We start from the raw sequence: 16,215 nt of genomic DNA, 5'->3' as shown, positions 1-16,215 counted from the left end.
CCTCAGCTTCAGGCCCAGCCCAGCCCCAGCCCCAGCCTCAGCTTCAGCTTCAGCCCCAGCCCCAGCCCCAGCCCCAGCTGCAGGCCCAGCCAGGCCAGAAGCCAGACCTCGATCTTGGCATCTGCCAAGTGCAGGAAGTAATTCCGGGGCAGAGTTCGTCAAGATCATGCAGCCTTTCCCAGCCCCAGGAGCCAGCGGGGGGTGGGCTGGGCCAGGTGCACCCTGGGGCCACAAATTGGCTTCCTGGGTCTTAGATGCCCTGGTGTGAGGGTGGAGAGGGAGCTGTTCTGGAAAGGGAGGGACCCGCCTGCAAAATGCACCAACCCCCTGCCAAGCTTCAACCACCACAGCCACCACAGCGCCCACGGTTCTCTGGGCCCATTTACCGCTCAACACCCACCCTCGGTGGCAGGAGGGGCCTCCCCCGCAGAGGATGTGGTGAGGCGGGAGGAGCCTGGAAGTCAGGAAATGCGGGCTGGCGCATTGATTGAGCTCCTGCCAGCTGCCTGGAGCTGCGCTGAGCGCTCTGGGCTCCACCCCACACCTTCCCCGCAGCCCCTGCAGGGCGGGCGCTCCACCCCCAGGGGCCTGTGAGGAGACCCTGCTCAGATCGCAGAAGTGGCTTTCCTGGGGAGGGGAGGAGCGTGGACTCCAGCCCACGTGGGTGGACCCTTCCTCTTTCCTCTGCTCCTTCCCAGAGCCTTCGATATCACCTCTATTTTGTATCCATTTTACCAGTACTCATAGCATTTGCTGTGTCCTGGGCAGATATTAACTCACTTAATGCTCACAGCAACCCTGAGGAGTGGGTCCTATGCGCAGGCCCACTTCACAGATGGGGACACTGAGGCCCAGAGAGAGTAAGTAACTGCCTCAAGGCCACACAGCTGAGAAGTGACTGAAAGCAGTGGTGGCAGCCACGTCAGGGTCCTGAGATGAGCTTTCCAGAGGCGAGAGGCTCACATCGAGGAGATTCCAGTTCTCGGGGATTCTCTCTGCTGATTGGATGGGGACCCTGTGTCAAGAGGGGGATCCTCAGCGCTTAGGGGCCGCTGCCTCAGTCTCTCACGGCCCCACAGCCCTTAGCCACCGTGCACACGTAGGCCATTCCAAGCTGGCGGTCTCTCATTATAGTTAGTTAAACATTTCTCGGCCACTGACTGTGTTCCAGGCACTGCGTGAGCCTCGGGGTGCAGCTGTGACCAGAAGAACCGGGACTTGTGCCCTGGCCGAGTGTCTGCTGTAGTGGGGACACAAACAGGAGAACGCTGGGTTTTAAGAAATAAAACAGGGACAGGTGGGGGCTCTGTCACTCAGACCTCAGGGTCTCCTGTATTTTGGCCCCCGCAGGCCCCCGAGCGGCCCATGGTCTGAGTTTATACCCTCCCTGGCCCCCGTCCCATGCGTGACTCTCCCTCCCGTTCTCTCTCACAGAAATGGGTGGGCACGCCCTTCACTGCCTCCAGCCTGGACCTGGGCCCCTGGAGCCCAGGGGTGCCCTCGCCCTTGGAGATGTACAACTGCTGCCCCCCGCTGAGTGCAGCCCAGGGGCTGGAGACCACGCTGCTGCCCGCGCCTGCGGATCTGGTGGAAACCGACAGCGCCCCTAAGCCCGAGCCCGAGCCCGAGCCCGAGCCGGGCTACTGGGGCCCTGCCCCCTGCACTGGCAGTGCGGGCAGCTCAGCTTACAGCCAGGAGGGGGACCGGCCCTATGGCCTGGTGTCCATCGACACGGTGACCGTGGTGGGTGCAGAGGAGCCGTGCGCCTGGCCCTGTACCTGTGGGGAAGATGGCTACCCAGCCCTGAACCTGGACGCTGGCCTGGAGCCTGGCCCGGGCACCGAGGACCCGCTCTTGGGCCCTGGGGCCACAGTCCTGTCCTGTGGCTGCGTTGCAGCTGGTGGCCCTGCCGGGCTGGGGGCCCCCTTGGGCAGCCTCCTTGACAAACTGATGCTGCCCCTGGAAGATGAGGCGGGTTGGGCGCCAGGGCCGCCTTGGGGTGGTGGGCCACCCCGAGGGGTGTCTGACAGCGAGGCGGGCTCGCCCCCCGCCGGCCTGGACATGGACACGTTCGACAGCGGCTTCGCAGGCTCTGACTGCGGCAGCCCCGTGGAGTGTGACTTCTCCAGCCCCAGGGACGAAGGGCCCCCCAGGAGCTACCTGCGCCAGTGGGTGGTCATGGCCCCTCCGCCTGCAGGGCCGGGGCCCCAGGACAGCTAGTGAGGCTGATGGCTGTTCAGAACTGGCCGTGCCCCCGGGCGGCGAGGCATGGGCGCCTGGGCTGTGGTGGGAAGAGGCCTGCAGCCTTTGGTCTCCCAGGGCCCTGAGCCTGGAGTTGATGCTGTGCGTGTGTGGCTCAGGGCGCACAGTGTGTCTGCGTGTGTGAGCAGCACGCACGGGTGCGCACACGGCGGCAGCCTCCCTCCCTGCAGGGCACATGGGCTGGCCCCTGGGTCACATTTGAGAATCTGGTCCAGTGCTGCCCACAGGCCTCCTGGGACCAGGACACTGCCTGTGACAGACACCAAGCCCCGCCCCCGGGGCCTGCCCCTCCAGGAGCTGCAGGAAGGCCATACTGTTCCTGATCAGGTGGGAAGACCTGGGGACAGGGAGAGGCCTGTAGCTAGGTCTGAGCCTCGACTCTGACGCCTCCTGGCTGTGCCACCTCGGGTGCTGGTCCCCGCTCTGGGCTGGGACTTCCTATCTGGACATGTGGATGGCACGCTGCCCTCCGGGAGCAATCAGTGCAGTCACCCACCTAGTGCGCAGCCCAGAGCAGACCCTCAATAAACGTCAGCTTCCTTCCTTCTGAGGCGGGACCGAGGCTTGTGCTGAAGGTGGGTGGGGGCGAGAAAGCAGCCACAGCCTGGGCCTGTGGCCATCCCCACCCTGCAGAGGGGCACTGCGTGGGCGGCTGGGGGGAGGGGGTAGGAGGTGTTTCCGGGCTTAAAATCAGTCAGCCTTGTCTCTTCAGACAGCCTCCCACCCACCAAAAATTGTTTTTCTGGCTCCTTCTGCCCATATTTAAATTCCCTTTATGCGCCCAGGAAATATTTATTGAGCACAGTGCGTGCTGGGCATTGTGCCGAGTGCTCGGTACAGGGTGGGAGCACAGGCCCAGGGACCCCCTTGGCACTCAGGGTGGGGACAGGGCAGCGGGAGTTGGCAGGAAGGACAGCGCTCTCATGTACTCGCTTGGGGAGTTAGGGGAGTCACGTTCTTGCTGATGATTTGTAAGTCTGTTGAAATGTGAATTAAGAAGCCAAGAAAACAGTTCTCAGCCATGTCTTGAAGGCACGTCCTGAACATCATTTTGCACAGGCGGTGATACAAACGCTGCATATTGCACTCTACTCGTATTTTTTAAAAGAAAATGGACTGTTTTCCCCCGAAGAGCCTTGACCTTTAGAGGTGACTTTTCAAGACCATCCAGATGATGAAAGCAGCTGGGAGGTGACTCAGAGGCCACTCCAGGGCCCTGAGGGGAATCCCCACCCAGCCCGGAACCCCACTGGGACCTCCGCCTGTTACCCTCCCCTGCAGCCCGGCCTGAAGCAGACAGCTCTGGCTCGTCTCTCCTTTTGGGCAAGTCTGAGCTACACGTTGGTCCATCTGAAAGCTTCTCTGTGACTCATCTGTAAAACTGAGTGGTTGGGAAAAGTCACTGAGAGAATACCCGTGGTGTGGAAAGTTCTAGAACATTATTAACCTGGATGAGGCTGTTTGTGGCTCAATGGCAGCACAAATGTGAAACCACAGCCCCTGCATATGTGTGAACAGCCCTCACCACCCCACCATCACCCTGGAGACACCTGAGCCAAGGTGGGCTGTGGTTTTCTCACCCTCTTGGGGGCAACAGGTTCCAGGAGCCACCTGGTCCCCTAGGGCAGCTGCTCAGCTCTCCACACACACAGCTGTGTGCTGGGGGAGGGGAAGGGGGAGGGGAACTCCTGGGGCTGACTGACGCCAGGTCCCGGGGTCCGACCGGGGCTCTGGCCTGGGCCAGACATAGCTCTTGACTGACTCCATCTTTGACGGAGCTCAGATCATACACATGGGTGCAAAACGAAGACAGGAGCGGGCCCAGCTGGGAGGATGGAGGTGTAGGAGGAGGCTAGATGGCTGGACCTACAGGCACATTGGTGGGTGAATATGGATAAGTGATGGAGAGACAGATGCAAAAGCTGGAAGAACAATTCGATGGGTGGATGGAGATAAACAGATTCTAGAGACAAAGGTGATGGAGCCAATAGATGCTCCATGAGGGAAGGACTATTTTGTTCACTGCTTTCTCCTGTCTGCTACATAGGAGGCCCTCAATAAAGCCCGATTTGTAGCGTTTGCTCATTTCCATGGTGTAAATACGTCCACCATGGCCAATTTCAAGCACCAACGTCCTGACCACACATGGAACTGGGAAGGGGTGTGCACTACTGACTCTCCCAGCTGGGCCGGGCCGGCCCTGGGACGCCACGGATGGGAGCCAAGAGGGGCATCAGAGGGGAGGGTGGGGGCTGCAGGGAGGATGCGGTGTTTGTTGGAAACCAAATAGGAATTGTTAGGTGCACCAGCCTCCAGGCAGCTGGAGGAGCTTGAGCAAAGGCCTGGAGGTGTGACCAAGCCCTGAGCACCTGGAGGTGGGGGAGGTGGGCTTTGTCACCCAAAGTCCAGGCCAGAGTTGCTAATGCCCTGCTCTTAAGAGGCGGGAGGACTGAAGCAACACCCCTTGCACAGAAGCCACATTCTGCTCCGGGCCCAGCCCTTTTCCATCGCAGGCTCTGAAGCGAAGGTGTGGAATGGGCCGGCGACCTCCTGAGGTCACCCACTGAGTAAAGCTGAGTCAGAACCTGAGCTCTGGTCTCCGATCCCAAGTCCAGCTCTTCCTCACTGTGCTCTGCTTGTAGGGACTGAGGTCAAGAGGCAAGAAACTCAGCGGACACCTGTGGGTGCTTCTCCCTGTGCAGCACCCTTATGGGGATGGCTGGCTCCAGCTGTGGAGTGGCTACGGACCCAGGCCTGGCCAACCGAGCATTCCATCCCCCGCGGCCACAGTCCCTGTCAGGGGAAGACATGTGGCCCAAGCTGGTCCATGCACCTTCTCCTGGGATTGCTGAGCTGCGGGGGGCACCAGGAGGAAACAGGCCTCCCAGCACCCAGGAAAGCGGACTTGGGAGATGGCCACATAGCCCTGGGAATCTCTCTTGAGCTCCTGGAGCCAGCCATGCCTGAAACCACAGTCCCCTGGACCAGCAGTTCTCAACCTGTGGGTCGCAACCCCTTTGGCGGTTGAACGACCCTTTCACAGGGGTCACCTAAGACCATCCTGCATATCAGATAGTTACATTACAATTCATAGCAGTAGCAACATTACAGTTATGAAGTAGCAACGAAAATAATTCTATGGTTGGGTCACAACATGAGGAACTGTATTTAAAGGGCTAGAAGGTTGAGAACCACTGCTCTGGACCTTGAGGTACATGAGTAGGGAAGGCCCCAGGCCACCCCCAAGCTCTTCCCAGACAGTTCTCAGAATGCTTGAGCCTGACGCGGCCTCTGCCAGGATGGGAAGAACCCCAAACTCCAGCTTCCCGCCCTTCCCCCATGGGTCACTGGGAGCTCTCAGCCAGGGCTGCTGTCCCGGACGCCTGCTGTGGGAGAGGGCGGGTGGGGGCAGGGCGGGGGGTGAATCAGACCTGGCCCTTCATGTTACCCTTCACTAAGGAGGCCCAGAGGGCAGTGACCTGCCCAGAGTCACCCGAGGCTGTGAGCCTCACTCCGCGTGCTGGGCTCCTTTCCACCGCCTCCTGCTGGAGGGAAAGCCTCTTCCCTACTCCCATCCGGGACGCGGCTCCCTGTCTGGCTGCTGGCACCCCGTGCTCAGCCCTTCACGGCCCATGGGAGTCAGGAAGAGGCCTTCCCGGGGAAGGTGAAAGAGTGAGCACATGCATTTCCGTCCCAGGAGCCCATTCATCACACCAGGAGTCAGAAGTCTAAGTTCTCAGCAGAGGGACATGGGAGAGGAAACAGAGGAGTCCAGACTTTGCTCACACGTCACCTCAGTGGGACCTGCACCGGGTCCCTTACTCAAAACGGCAGCACCCACTTCCCTGGTTTCAGTTTGTCCCACACTCATGACACTTTGGCTCATTTGTCGTCTTTACTCTGTCCCACTAGTGCAGGGGTTTTACTTCATTCACTGTTGTTTCAGAGTCTAGGATAGTGTGGCACGTAGCGGGTACTAAACAATATTGAATGAGTGAATCAATAGCAGGGTAGTGATCGAAAGGCAGTGGCTGGGAGGCCCCAGACCTAGGATGCCACAGGATGGGTCTCCTTGGGAGTCTGTAATGGAGCGAGCCCCTCCCCCACTGCTCGTCCCCTGGGCCAGCTGTGAGTCTTCCCCATCCCTACTGGCAACAAATGTTTTCTTTCAGAAACTGATGGCCCCAGAGGAAAACCCTTTGCATTCTGCTACCTAAGGGTCTCCCCGCATAATGCTGGCTCCCTACCCCAGGGCGAACCCTGTTCCTGGGAAGTGGTGTCAGGAGGCGGCATTTGAGGCACGAAGTCTGAGCTGGAAAGCCAGCAGATCCACTTCCCAGCTTCCAAGTTTGCAGGAATTATTGGGCCTCCTGGGGCCTCGGTTTCCTCAGACGTGAAATGGGTACACTGATTGGACATACCTTTTTGTATGCCTGCCTGTTGAGACAAGTGCCAGATACAGTGTCTGGCACATTTCAAGTAAGAAAATGTTATCACTTTGTCAAGATTTTTTGTGGGAAAATCACACCACCCCTGTCAGCTTTTACTGCGCTCAGCCTACAGCCTGGACTAACGTGAAGCAGCAGGAACAGATGCTGGGCTGCTGCTCTGCTGTCCAGGGGACTCCACTGGCATCTGCCGGCGCTGTCGGGTGGCTGACAGAGGTGGCCCTAGACAATTGCCACAGCAATCCTCTGCGATGGGAACATGGTGACGAGGACCAAGGTGAACTGGCAGGCTCTTTTCTTGAATTCAACAAGGGCTGACTTCTCCTTGGATGGGTGGGCCTGCACTGGGCCCTGGGCAGTGCAGGTGGTGAGATCATTAAAGGGGGGAGGAGATCACACGGGTGCACAGCCCCCCACGCACAGATACACACATATAGGGATACATGCACAGGCACACGCACATTTGGAAAACCCCTGGCAGAGCGGGTCAAAGGCCTAAGGGAAGGATGGGTGGTCAGCGGAAGAGAGAGGACAGAGATCACTCAGCCCAGGGGCGTGGGCGGCCCGAAAGGAAGAGGGCGCGGGAGGCTGGCAGCAGCAGGGGTGGACGGAAGGAGGGATGGAGGGAGGGGGGCTGTGGAATGCGCAGAGGTCGCCATAGGAAAGCCCCATCGCTCCACTTGAGGTGCATCCTCACCCCATGTCCAATCTCCCCACCACATGCCCGAAGTGCCCCCCACCCGGGGCACGGGCAAGGCAACGAACCGCCGAGCCCTGCCGTGTGCTGGCACCCGGTGTTCTTCAGCCCCTCGGCCCCCCCGGGAGGGAGATGCCCAACCCACCTTCCTTCCAGCACACGACGCATCCCCAAGTCACCAGCACTGGCAAGTACTGGATGTTTATAAAGCAGACCACATCCACAGTCCCACTTGATCTGAAAAAAATCACCCCAAACACTGCCCTTTCACACTTGAATAACAATGAAAAAGGAAGAAAAAAATAATGCTAAGACTTGGCCAGGCTTTGGCTGTGCTGGGTTCACCCTCAGGACTCCAGACCCCATGTTCCTGTCCCTGGCCCTGGAGTCAGGCCCGGAGTGACCAGGTCCCGATGGAGGGAGGACAGCAGCACAGGCCTCACGCTCGGCCAGGCCAGCGCCGCAGGGCAGACGTGCGCAGGGCGGCTGGTTGTGTAAGGAACCGACGCTTCAGTGGCTGTGAGGCCAGACCCAGGTGGGGCCGTGCTGACTGGGGTGTGGGGGGCATGTCCCAACTTCTGACCTAAAAAAATGTGAAACCAATTTTTTTTAAATGCTGGCAACGAAAACAAAAAGAGCTTCCATGGACCAAACCTATGCCCCAGGCCTGCGAGCTCGGCCCCATGGCCCCGGGTGGGCCTGCCGCACACCTGCCGCTAAGGAACAGCCGGGCCAGCTGGGGAGGCGGGCGGTGCAGGTGGCCGTGCTCAGCCACAGCTCCCTCTCCTCCGATTTCACTGGGAACACCCACTCCCAGCTGTGAAGCAGCTGAAGACAAGGACTCCCCCAGGAACAGACTCTTTAGGAAACACACAAAACTAACAGTATTTTACTTCACTGTAATTGAACAATAAATAAACACATGCCAAACGATTTTTCTTTCTTTTTTTAAATGAAGAAAGACGTTGAAAAATGAAACAAACCCCAAACCTACAGAAACTCTGGGTTTCTTGCCAGCAGGAGGGCGTGCCCACCCAGCTGGAGGCCTGCCAGGGGGCTTGCCAGGCTAAAAAGGGGCCTGCAGGCTCCTCTCTGGGAGGCCAGTCCCAGCCCCAGGGGTCAGACGTCCTGCCTGGACAGGAGTCAGTCTCTGCAGGGCCCGGGGCGGCAGGGCTCACAGCTCTATTCTGTGACGTGTCCCCACAAGGCCCCGGCGCTCAGGGGCACTTGGGCTCCTGGGAGCCAGGGAGTTTGCCGTGTGCTGGGATCCAGGACACAAGGTGTGCACGGACAGGGCAAACCCAAGCCAGAGCTCAGGACCCCCCCAGGCCAGCAGCTGACAACTCAGGTCCATACAGGAGGCTCGGGGCCCAGACAAGTAGCAGTTCCTCAATGGCAGACACCTCGGAAGCCTGTGGAGAAGTTTGCTGGGGCCTCTCAGACTCACACCACCCAGGAGGCTTCAGAGAGAACAGCAGGCAGCTCGCTGGCAGCGGAAATGTGTCTGCAGTGATGGCCAAGGCCCGGCAACAAGAGGGAGAGCAAGGGCAGGGGCCGAAGTCTCCGTGCAGCCGCTCTCCACAACTCCAGGGTTCCCGGGCCAGTCGGGCAGAGAGCAGGCGGGTGGCCTCTTCCTGAGTTCCGGGCCCCCACCCCTGGAGGCAGCGCCTGGATGGGAGGGGCCTGGTGGCCACAGGTGCCTCACAGGTGGATCCACTTGTTCCAGTTGACCTCGTGGGGGAACACGCGGCCCAGCCGGAGGGTGCAGTCCAGCGTGGGCTCATAGAACGCCATGCAACTCTCGCTCAGGCTGGAGGGCGGCTCGGCCTCTTCCACCACGGGTTTGGAGAAGAGTGAGACGGCCGTGGGCTTTAGCAAGCGCTTCTTAATGCAGCCAAGGAATTCCAGGCCCTGGAGAACCAGACACACAGGATGAGAGGCGCATTTATGGACATGTCTGCTCCTTCCCAAACGGGACACCTGCATTGGCCTTGAGTGACAAGTAGGGACGTATCAGGAGGCCAGAGAGAGAACAGTGTGACCAGCATTCCCCTGGGCCAAGCTGCTTCTAGATGGGGTTTTGTTTGGCCGACACATGCTTCAAGGCTCAGGAAATTCCAGTTTCCACTTGTGAGGAGCTGAAGCCCCTGGGCACACATGGCCGTGGGCACAGGGCGGCAATTGGGCCCGCGGGGACGCAGCTGCCCCCAGGAGGCTGAGGCATGTCTCCAGCTCTCCCTGCCACCCATGAGGGCTTGCCACTCGTCCACCAGGCTGCCTGTGGGCCTGTGAGCTTGTGGCCCTCGCTAGAGAAAGGGTCAGAAATAAGAACCGGGACTCCATGTTTAAGCTGAGCAGCAGCCTGGGGCCGGTGGAGGCCGCTGGGAGTGCCAGCCGGGGCAGGGACCCAGGTGGCTGGGGGAAGAGTGCTGAGCAGAGCTGGTGCCAGGGTGTCAGAGGGCAGGACACAGGCATGGGACTTGTTGCCCGGCAGAGCTGCCCCGGAGGGCAGACCTCTCAGTGCAGGGCTGAGTGGAGGTGAAGCACGTAACAGGGGGACACCCGGAGCAGAGGCTCTTCTGAGGAGCCTGGCGCTCTGCCAGGAGGACGGTGGGCCAATCTCTGCATCTGTTGCCCCATGTGGGTAGCGCTTTATGTGGCCGCCGCACCCACCCCGCCATCCCTCTGAGATCCCCGGGAGGGGCGCACCTGGAGCAGCTCGAGCACGGCGATGGGCTGCAGGACGCCCTGGTAGTGCTGCAGCAGGCAGCTCTCCGGGATGCCGGGCCTGCTCATGATGTGGTACAGCACGGCCTCCATCATGCCCTTGCACACCGGCGTGTTCAGGTGCCCGTCCACGATGCGCCACGGGCGGCTGATGAAGCAGATGCTCTCACAGTCCCTGCAGGGTGGGCAGGAAGGGGAGACGGCCCGCTCACACGTGGCCTCCAGTTCAGACGGGACACTGAGGCTCAGAGAGGTCCAGGGTCTGGCCCAGGTCACAGGCTGAGGATGGTCTACCTTCTGCTCTTCCCCGCCCCCTCCCCTCCCACCTGGACAGAGGGGTCCCAACCCCAGGGCCCATGAGCACCGGCCGAGGAAAGAAACAGTGTGGGACCTGCTCAGACTCAGCCGCAACCACTGGCAGGGAGGGAGAAGGGCTGACTTCCGGGTTTCCCTCTCCAGCTGGGCCCGGGCCAGTGGCTGCCTCCATCCAGGCCAGGCTCACAGAGGTCTCACTGCAGCTCTACTGTGTCATGTAGGGGCTTCCAGACACACTTTCCTTAGAGCAAAGGTTCTGCTGACCCTAACCCAGTGACTGGTCTGCCACTCGGGCCCAGGTGTGGGACAGGCTCTGGACCAGCTGGACGCCTGGCTGTGGCTGGGCCCTGGGTGCACGGAGCCTGAGCTCTCGGGAGCCAGGAGCACACGCATCCCGTCAAGCTGAGGCCATGCACACAGGTGGGGGCGCCCCTCACTGCGAGACAAACCGGACACTGCACATGCCCAGCAGGCTGGCCCCGTCGCTGCATGCAGGGAGCACCTGACTCGTCCCCCAGGGAGCCCGACCACCAAACGCTCCCACACATTTCCGTGTCCCCGGCCAAGAACCCCTGTGCTGGCAAACTATCCGATACTGTGACAGGCCTTCATGTTATCATTACTGTGGCCTCCTGTCGGGGACCCTAAGGACACGCTGCCCAGTCACTGCCGCCCCAGGCCTCCTGACTCTGGGCCACTCACCGTGCTGCCCGGGAGACACTGCCGGCCGCACCACTCTCTGCCGGACCTGACAGAGGGAGAGGACGGGAGACTTTAGAGGGTGGAGCCTGTCTCTCCCACCCCATTCACTCGACAAGTACTCCCGGGCTGTGGGGCGACGCTGTGAAGGGAGGGACAATCCCGTTCCGCACGGAGCCCCATCCTCCAGTGGCGGCCACGGAGGCCGCAGCCAGCACACCCAGAACCAAACTGGGATGGACCGCGGGTACCTGTGTGGGTTTGTTCCCAGAGCCCAGCGGAGGCGATCACGCCTCGTCCTCCACCAAGAGCCCTGACCACAGAGCTGTGCGTGTAAAGCCCTCGGAGAAACAGCCCCCAAACAAAACATCCCGAGAAGCCACCTAGGAGGCCCCTGCTGCGATGCGGACAGGGAAATGGCAGGGTCAGCCAGGGCCAGGCCTGAAGGAAGGGGGCACCTCCTATTCCTGCCACTGCCCCTTCCACCGGGACGTGGAGAGCCTGCTCCAGGGCCACCAGCCTCTGCCGGGACCCCAGGCCTGCTCAGGAGCTGCAGAGCCCCCTGCCCTCGAGTGGAAGCACCAAGTCCTCTCCCTCCAGGTGAGCCGATGGAAGCTGAAGTAAAGGTTCCCGGTCTCAGAGGACGGGCAGGCCCAGGGACAGAGAATGGACGGGTGGGGGGCCGGGGAGAGGAACAAGGTTCTGTACCTCTCGCGTCTTCTGAACCCTCTGGAAACTGGGCCTGACAGCTCAGCTGCTCTTGGCCTGTGGAGCCGGGTACCCCGACTCCCTCCTGGTCCTCCTGTCTGGCTTCTGATGCTTCTGGGAGGGGGTCCCCTGCACCTGTGTCTTCAGGAGCTCCAGGAAGAGCAGGTGCCGGCGTTTCTGCCCCCTCCTCTGCCCTGGGGCTCGGGCCCGAGCGCACGTCCTGCAGCGTGGGCCTCTTGGCTGGGGGCCCCTGGGCACTCTCGGGGTCGGTCTCCCCGCTTGGAATGACCGGGTCGGTGCTGGCCCAGCTGGCACGCCTCTTGCTGCCCTGGGAGCCCTGAGAAGGTGGTGCCTGCCTCTCAGGGTCGTCCTCTCCGGAAGGCCCCTCCGGGGGTCTGGCCTGGGGGTCTTCTCTTTGAGTTTCTGTGTCCTCTTCTTTCCCTCTCAGCCGCACCGAGTGCAGGAGCCAGGGCTGGGCAGAGGCCATGGTCACCAGGCGAACGGAGTTGCCGCCGACTTCCAGCACCTGATGTCGCTCCAAGAGGTCCTAGGAAAAGCAGGGGACACACTGGGTCTGGGCGGGACCCCAGATCATCAGGGTCTGTGTCCCCTGCCTGATGTCCAGTGTCCTGACCAAGTGCCCAGGGCCATCAGGCAGAAACACGAGGAGGAGGCGGGGCTTCCAGCCCCAGGCAGCCACCAAGCGGCCGTGTGGCCCTGGGGCAGTCCCTTCCCTCTAGGCTGTGTGCCTGTTTGTAGAACAGGTCAGATGCGTGAACTGCACCCTCGAACCTGATGTGACATTACAGGTCTCCTGCCCGGCCAGCGTCCTCCCACAGAAGTCAACACTCCGAGCGTCACCAAGTTCTGCAAAACCCACTCTTGTTCCACACGAACGACAGCCCCTCGTCGTCTCCTGTGCCCTCCTCCCAAGTCCTTGTCCTTACCCAGGAGCTGACCCTTGGAGTGGCACAGGGTGTCACCATCATCTTTCTTTTACATTTTCTATTAAAAACCCACAACTTGGGGCTCACGGATTTGCCTGGAACCAGCCTCTATCAGGCCTAGTGGGTCTGGGGAAGGTTAGCAGTGGGCACTCGCCCTCGGGCCTCTGGGCCAGGCACCAGGAGCTCAGGGAGCCCCCTGAGCCATCCCGCCCTCCCCACCCCCCCGGCTCCAGGTGCACCAAGATGCCCATGAATAAGCGACCCCCACGGACAGCAGTTGTCACCACCTCTCCCTCTGCACTCGCACGTGTAAGAACTTGTTTGATAACATGCTACGGCCTTCCTCCTCCCCCTCCCCCAGGACACTGCGAGGCAGGCGTCTCCGAGACATCACCACTGCCTCCCACTACGGACAGTGCGAGGAGGGCAGCAGGCCCCACGGCACTCCATTGAAAAGGCCCTTCTGCTGTGACAGTCTTGGGTTTAAGGGTCACTGAAGCTAATGGGTCCAGGCAGGTAAAGTGGTGAGAAAAGGGCTCCAGCCAGGTGGGCTGAGGGAGCAAGGCCCGGTGTGCACAGACCTCTTAACATGCAGGAGAAGCTGGGTTATAGGCCAATCTCCTATTTTTAAATGGTGACAATGAATTCAATTTTTTAAAACATTACACGCTACGCCCCACACGCAGCGCACCTGCAGTGTGCCCCTGGCCTGTGAGCCGCAACTAGTGCTTCGGCTGCCCCAGGCTACCTGTGTGCAAGCTCACCTGCACGTAGTCTGTGAAGGTCTTGGTGCGCTCACCATCTGCCCTCTCAAAGGCGGAGAAGCGTCTCCTCAGCTCCGCCTTGTCCACCCCAAAGCATCCCGCGGCTGCAATGGCCCCCTGGACCTCCAAGGCGGCAGACACGTCGGCAGGTTTATAGCCAGACAGCGCCACCTGGTGCACAAACTCTTCCAAGCTGCAGGTGTCCTCCCGGCGGTGGATCAGCCTGGTGAACGTGCCAGGGAGGCAGGAGGTTCCCACTGTCAGCTCTTCCAGAGCAGGGGCTGCAGAGACAGGAGGACGAGGGTCAGCCCGCCCCAGGCCAGCGCATCAGTGGTACTGCAGCAGGGCAGCTCCACCGCAACTCGCCGCTCCCAAACCTCCACGGTGGACACGGTGGGCCCTGGCAGTCAGGTCCCTGCGACATGCCCCTGGGTCCTTGACTGCAGCCACCAGGGCTGGATTCCTGTGGGGCCAGTATAATTCTTCTGCTCAAGACTCAGAGGCGGGTGGGGTCCGAAAACTGTGACCCCAGCGTTCTGGAGGGAGGTCCTCAACTCGCTGACCCTGGGCCCCACCCTTCCCGACACTGTGCTCACAGCCCCTCACAGCCTGAGAGAGACTCGGACCTTCCTAAGTCCCTGCTTTGCATACATTAGCCGGGCTGCTTCCTGCTGCTTCCTGCGAAGGTGCCTCTGCTAAGACCACAGTCTTAGGTCAGCTCTACCCTGCCCGGGTCCAGCTCCAGACAAAGCACAGGATACTGACTGTGGTTATGAAAACAAAGGTAACACCATCCACCTCAATTTGTAAAAATACAGAAGGTCAGACAGAGGCAGGAAAGGGGTGGGAAGGAGGACGAGACATGCAGGGGAGGGAGGGCCCTAACATCCGCGCTTTATGCCAAGGGGAGAGACTGCCTAAAGTTGAGGGTACAGGAAACAGAGGTTCAAGTCAGTTATTTGAAGTTTCAAAGGTAATCAATGGAACTAAGAAGAAGTCTAAAAATGAGGAGGAAAGGAGGTGAGAGATAATGAAATGTAAGGGGAATACTCATTTTTCACAGCAAGAACTCAAAATACTTAGAAGTTTCATACAAATGCATCATCTGGTTACAAAGGGAACCAGAAGAAGAACTAAAGACAGAAAAAGAGAAAAAGCTGCCCCGCCTAACAGGCCAGGCCTGGGGCGTGGGGGCAGGGCTGGGAGCAGGTGCATGGGCGATGGCGAGAGAAGGCTGCGCAGCTGGGGCTCCACTGACTGGCAGCAGGAAGGCATCTGGGAAACGTGCTTCTCGAGTTAGCCAACGGGCTGGGAGGTGCTTTCCTTCTGTGTAGCCCTGGCCAGCTTGGCCTACAGAGCTGGGAAGTGGGCGTCAGGGCCTGGGGCCAGGCCGGGTCAGCGCTCACCAGGCCCCCCGAGCTGGGTGGGCGTGGGACAGCACTGACCAGGCCCCCTGAGCTGGGTGGGCGTGGGGCAGCACTGACCAGGCCCCCTGAGCTGGGTGGGCGTGGGGCAGCGCTGACCAGGCCCCCTGAGCTGGGTGGGCGTGGGGCAGTGCTTACCAGTGGACCTGAGCTGGGTGGGCGTGGGGCAGCGCTCACCAGGCCCCCTGAGCTGGGTGGGCGTGGGGCAGCTCTCACCAGTCCCCCTGAGCTGGGTGGGTGTGGGGCAGCGCTTACCAGTGGACCTGAGATGGGTGGGCTTGGGGCAGCGCTCACCAGGCCCCCTGAGCTGGGTGGGCGTGGGGCAGTGCTCACCAGGCCCCCTGAGCTGGGTGGGCGTGGGGCAGCGCTCACCAGGCCCCCTGAGCTGGGTGGGCGTGGGGCAGCGCTCACCAGGCCCCCTGAGCTGGGTGGGTGTGGGGCAGCGCTTACCAGTGGACCTGAGATGGGTGGGCTTGGGGCTGCAGCGGAGCCGGAACCTCACGTGGCAGGAGTTCACCACGATGCTGTCGTTGGGGTTGAGGTTTCGGGTGCTGACGATGCCGGGGGCACAGTAGCCCTTCATCAGCAGGTAGTTGGTGTGGGAGGCCTGGGGGGCCTTCACCTCAATGCTCCGGCGCTTGCCCCCCGGGTCTTCGTCCAAGTCTTCCTCTTCGTCCTCATCCTCTTCCAAGGCGCCGTCCTTCCCCAGGCTGGGAGGAGAAAGTGCCCCGATGACCGAGCTCAGGCCCTGCCCACCCGCTGTCCTGCTTCCCTCCCGGGGCACACAATCCCAGCAGACAGTGCCTGTGACCAGGCCTGAGCTACAGCCGTGGTCTCTGTGGACACCCCTGGCCCTTTGCAAGGCTGTTCCTTTTGCCGGAAAAACCTTTCTAGTCTCTGTCCACAAAAATGCCTACTTCCCATTAAATCCCAGTTCAGCTATTACACCATCAAGGAACTTGTGCCATCCCTCCTTCTCTGTCAACCCTTCTTGCCACTATACCATGTCCTTCCCCCCTTTGGCACAGCAGTCACGCCCCTGGCTCCCCTGGCGCCAGAGGCCCCAGCAAAAGGGCCTGCATTGATGTGGAACTGGAATTACCAGTCCGAAGGCATCACTTACGCTCTGCCGGCCAATGCCCAGTGCTGACACAGCACGGGAAAAGCCAGCACGTGCTTGTGGCATGAATGCAGACCAGGTGACCGAGCAAATAAAAGTGCAGA

The 16,215-nt window shown here is 60.7% G+C and overlaps 2 protein-coding genes across 2 annotated transcripts in view; one reads left to right on the top strand and one right to left on the bottom strand.

Moving 5' to 3' along the window:
- The window catches only part of IL21R (interleukin 21 receptor), a 13,272-nt gene extending 10,950 nt beyond the window's left edge, over nucleotides 1–2,322 (top strand). The window contains exon 7 of the mRNA XM_023746580.1: nucleotides 1,435–2,322. Within this exon, the coding sequence (XP_023602348.1) occupies nucleotides 1,435–2,220 (786 nt within the window). The 3' untranslated portion in view covers nucleotides 2,221–2,322. The remainder of the gene's footprint in view (nucleotides 1–1,434) is intronic.
- A 5,960-nt stretch (nucleotides 2,323–8,282) lies between these two features.
- The window catches only part of LOC102431549 (general transcription factor 3C polypeptide 1), an 87,135-nt gene continuing 79,202 nt past the window's right edge, over nucleotides 8,283–16,215 (bottom strand). Inside the window, 6 exon segments of the mRNA XM_023746579.1 lie at nucleotides 8,283–9,318; nucleotides 10,117–10,309; nucleotides 11,152–11,197; nucleotides 11,857–12,403; nucleotides 13,568–13,848; nucleotides 15,442–15,701. Coding sequence (XP_023602347.1) covers nucleotides 9,109–9,318; nucleotides 10,117–10,309; nucleotides 11,152–11,197; nucleotides 11,857–12,403; nucleotides 13,568–13,848; nucleotides 15,442–15,701 — 1,537 coding nt within the window. The 3' untranslated portion in view covers nucleotides 8,283–9,108.

Source organism: Myotis lucifugus, unplaced genomic scaffold (assembly GCF_000147115.1).
Source record: "Myotis lucifugus unplaced genomic scaffold, Myoluc2.0 scaffold_700, whole genome shotgun sequence".
Taxonomy (NCBI): Eukaryota; Metazoa; Chordata; class Mammalia; order Chiroptera; family Vespertilionidae; genus Myotis; species Myotis lucifugus.
This window is presented reverse-complemented; position numbering and strand designations above follow the sequence as displayed.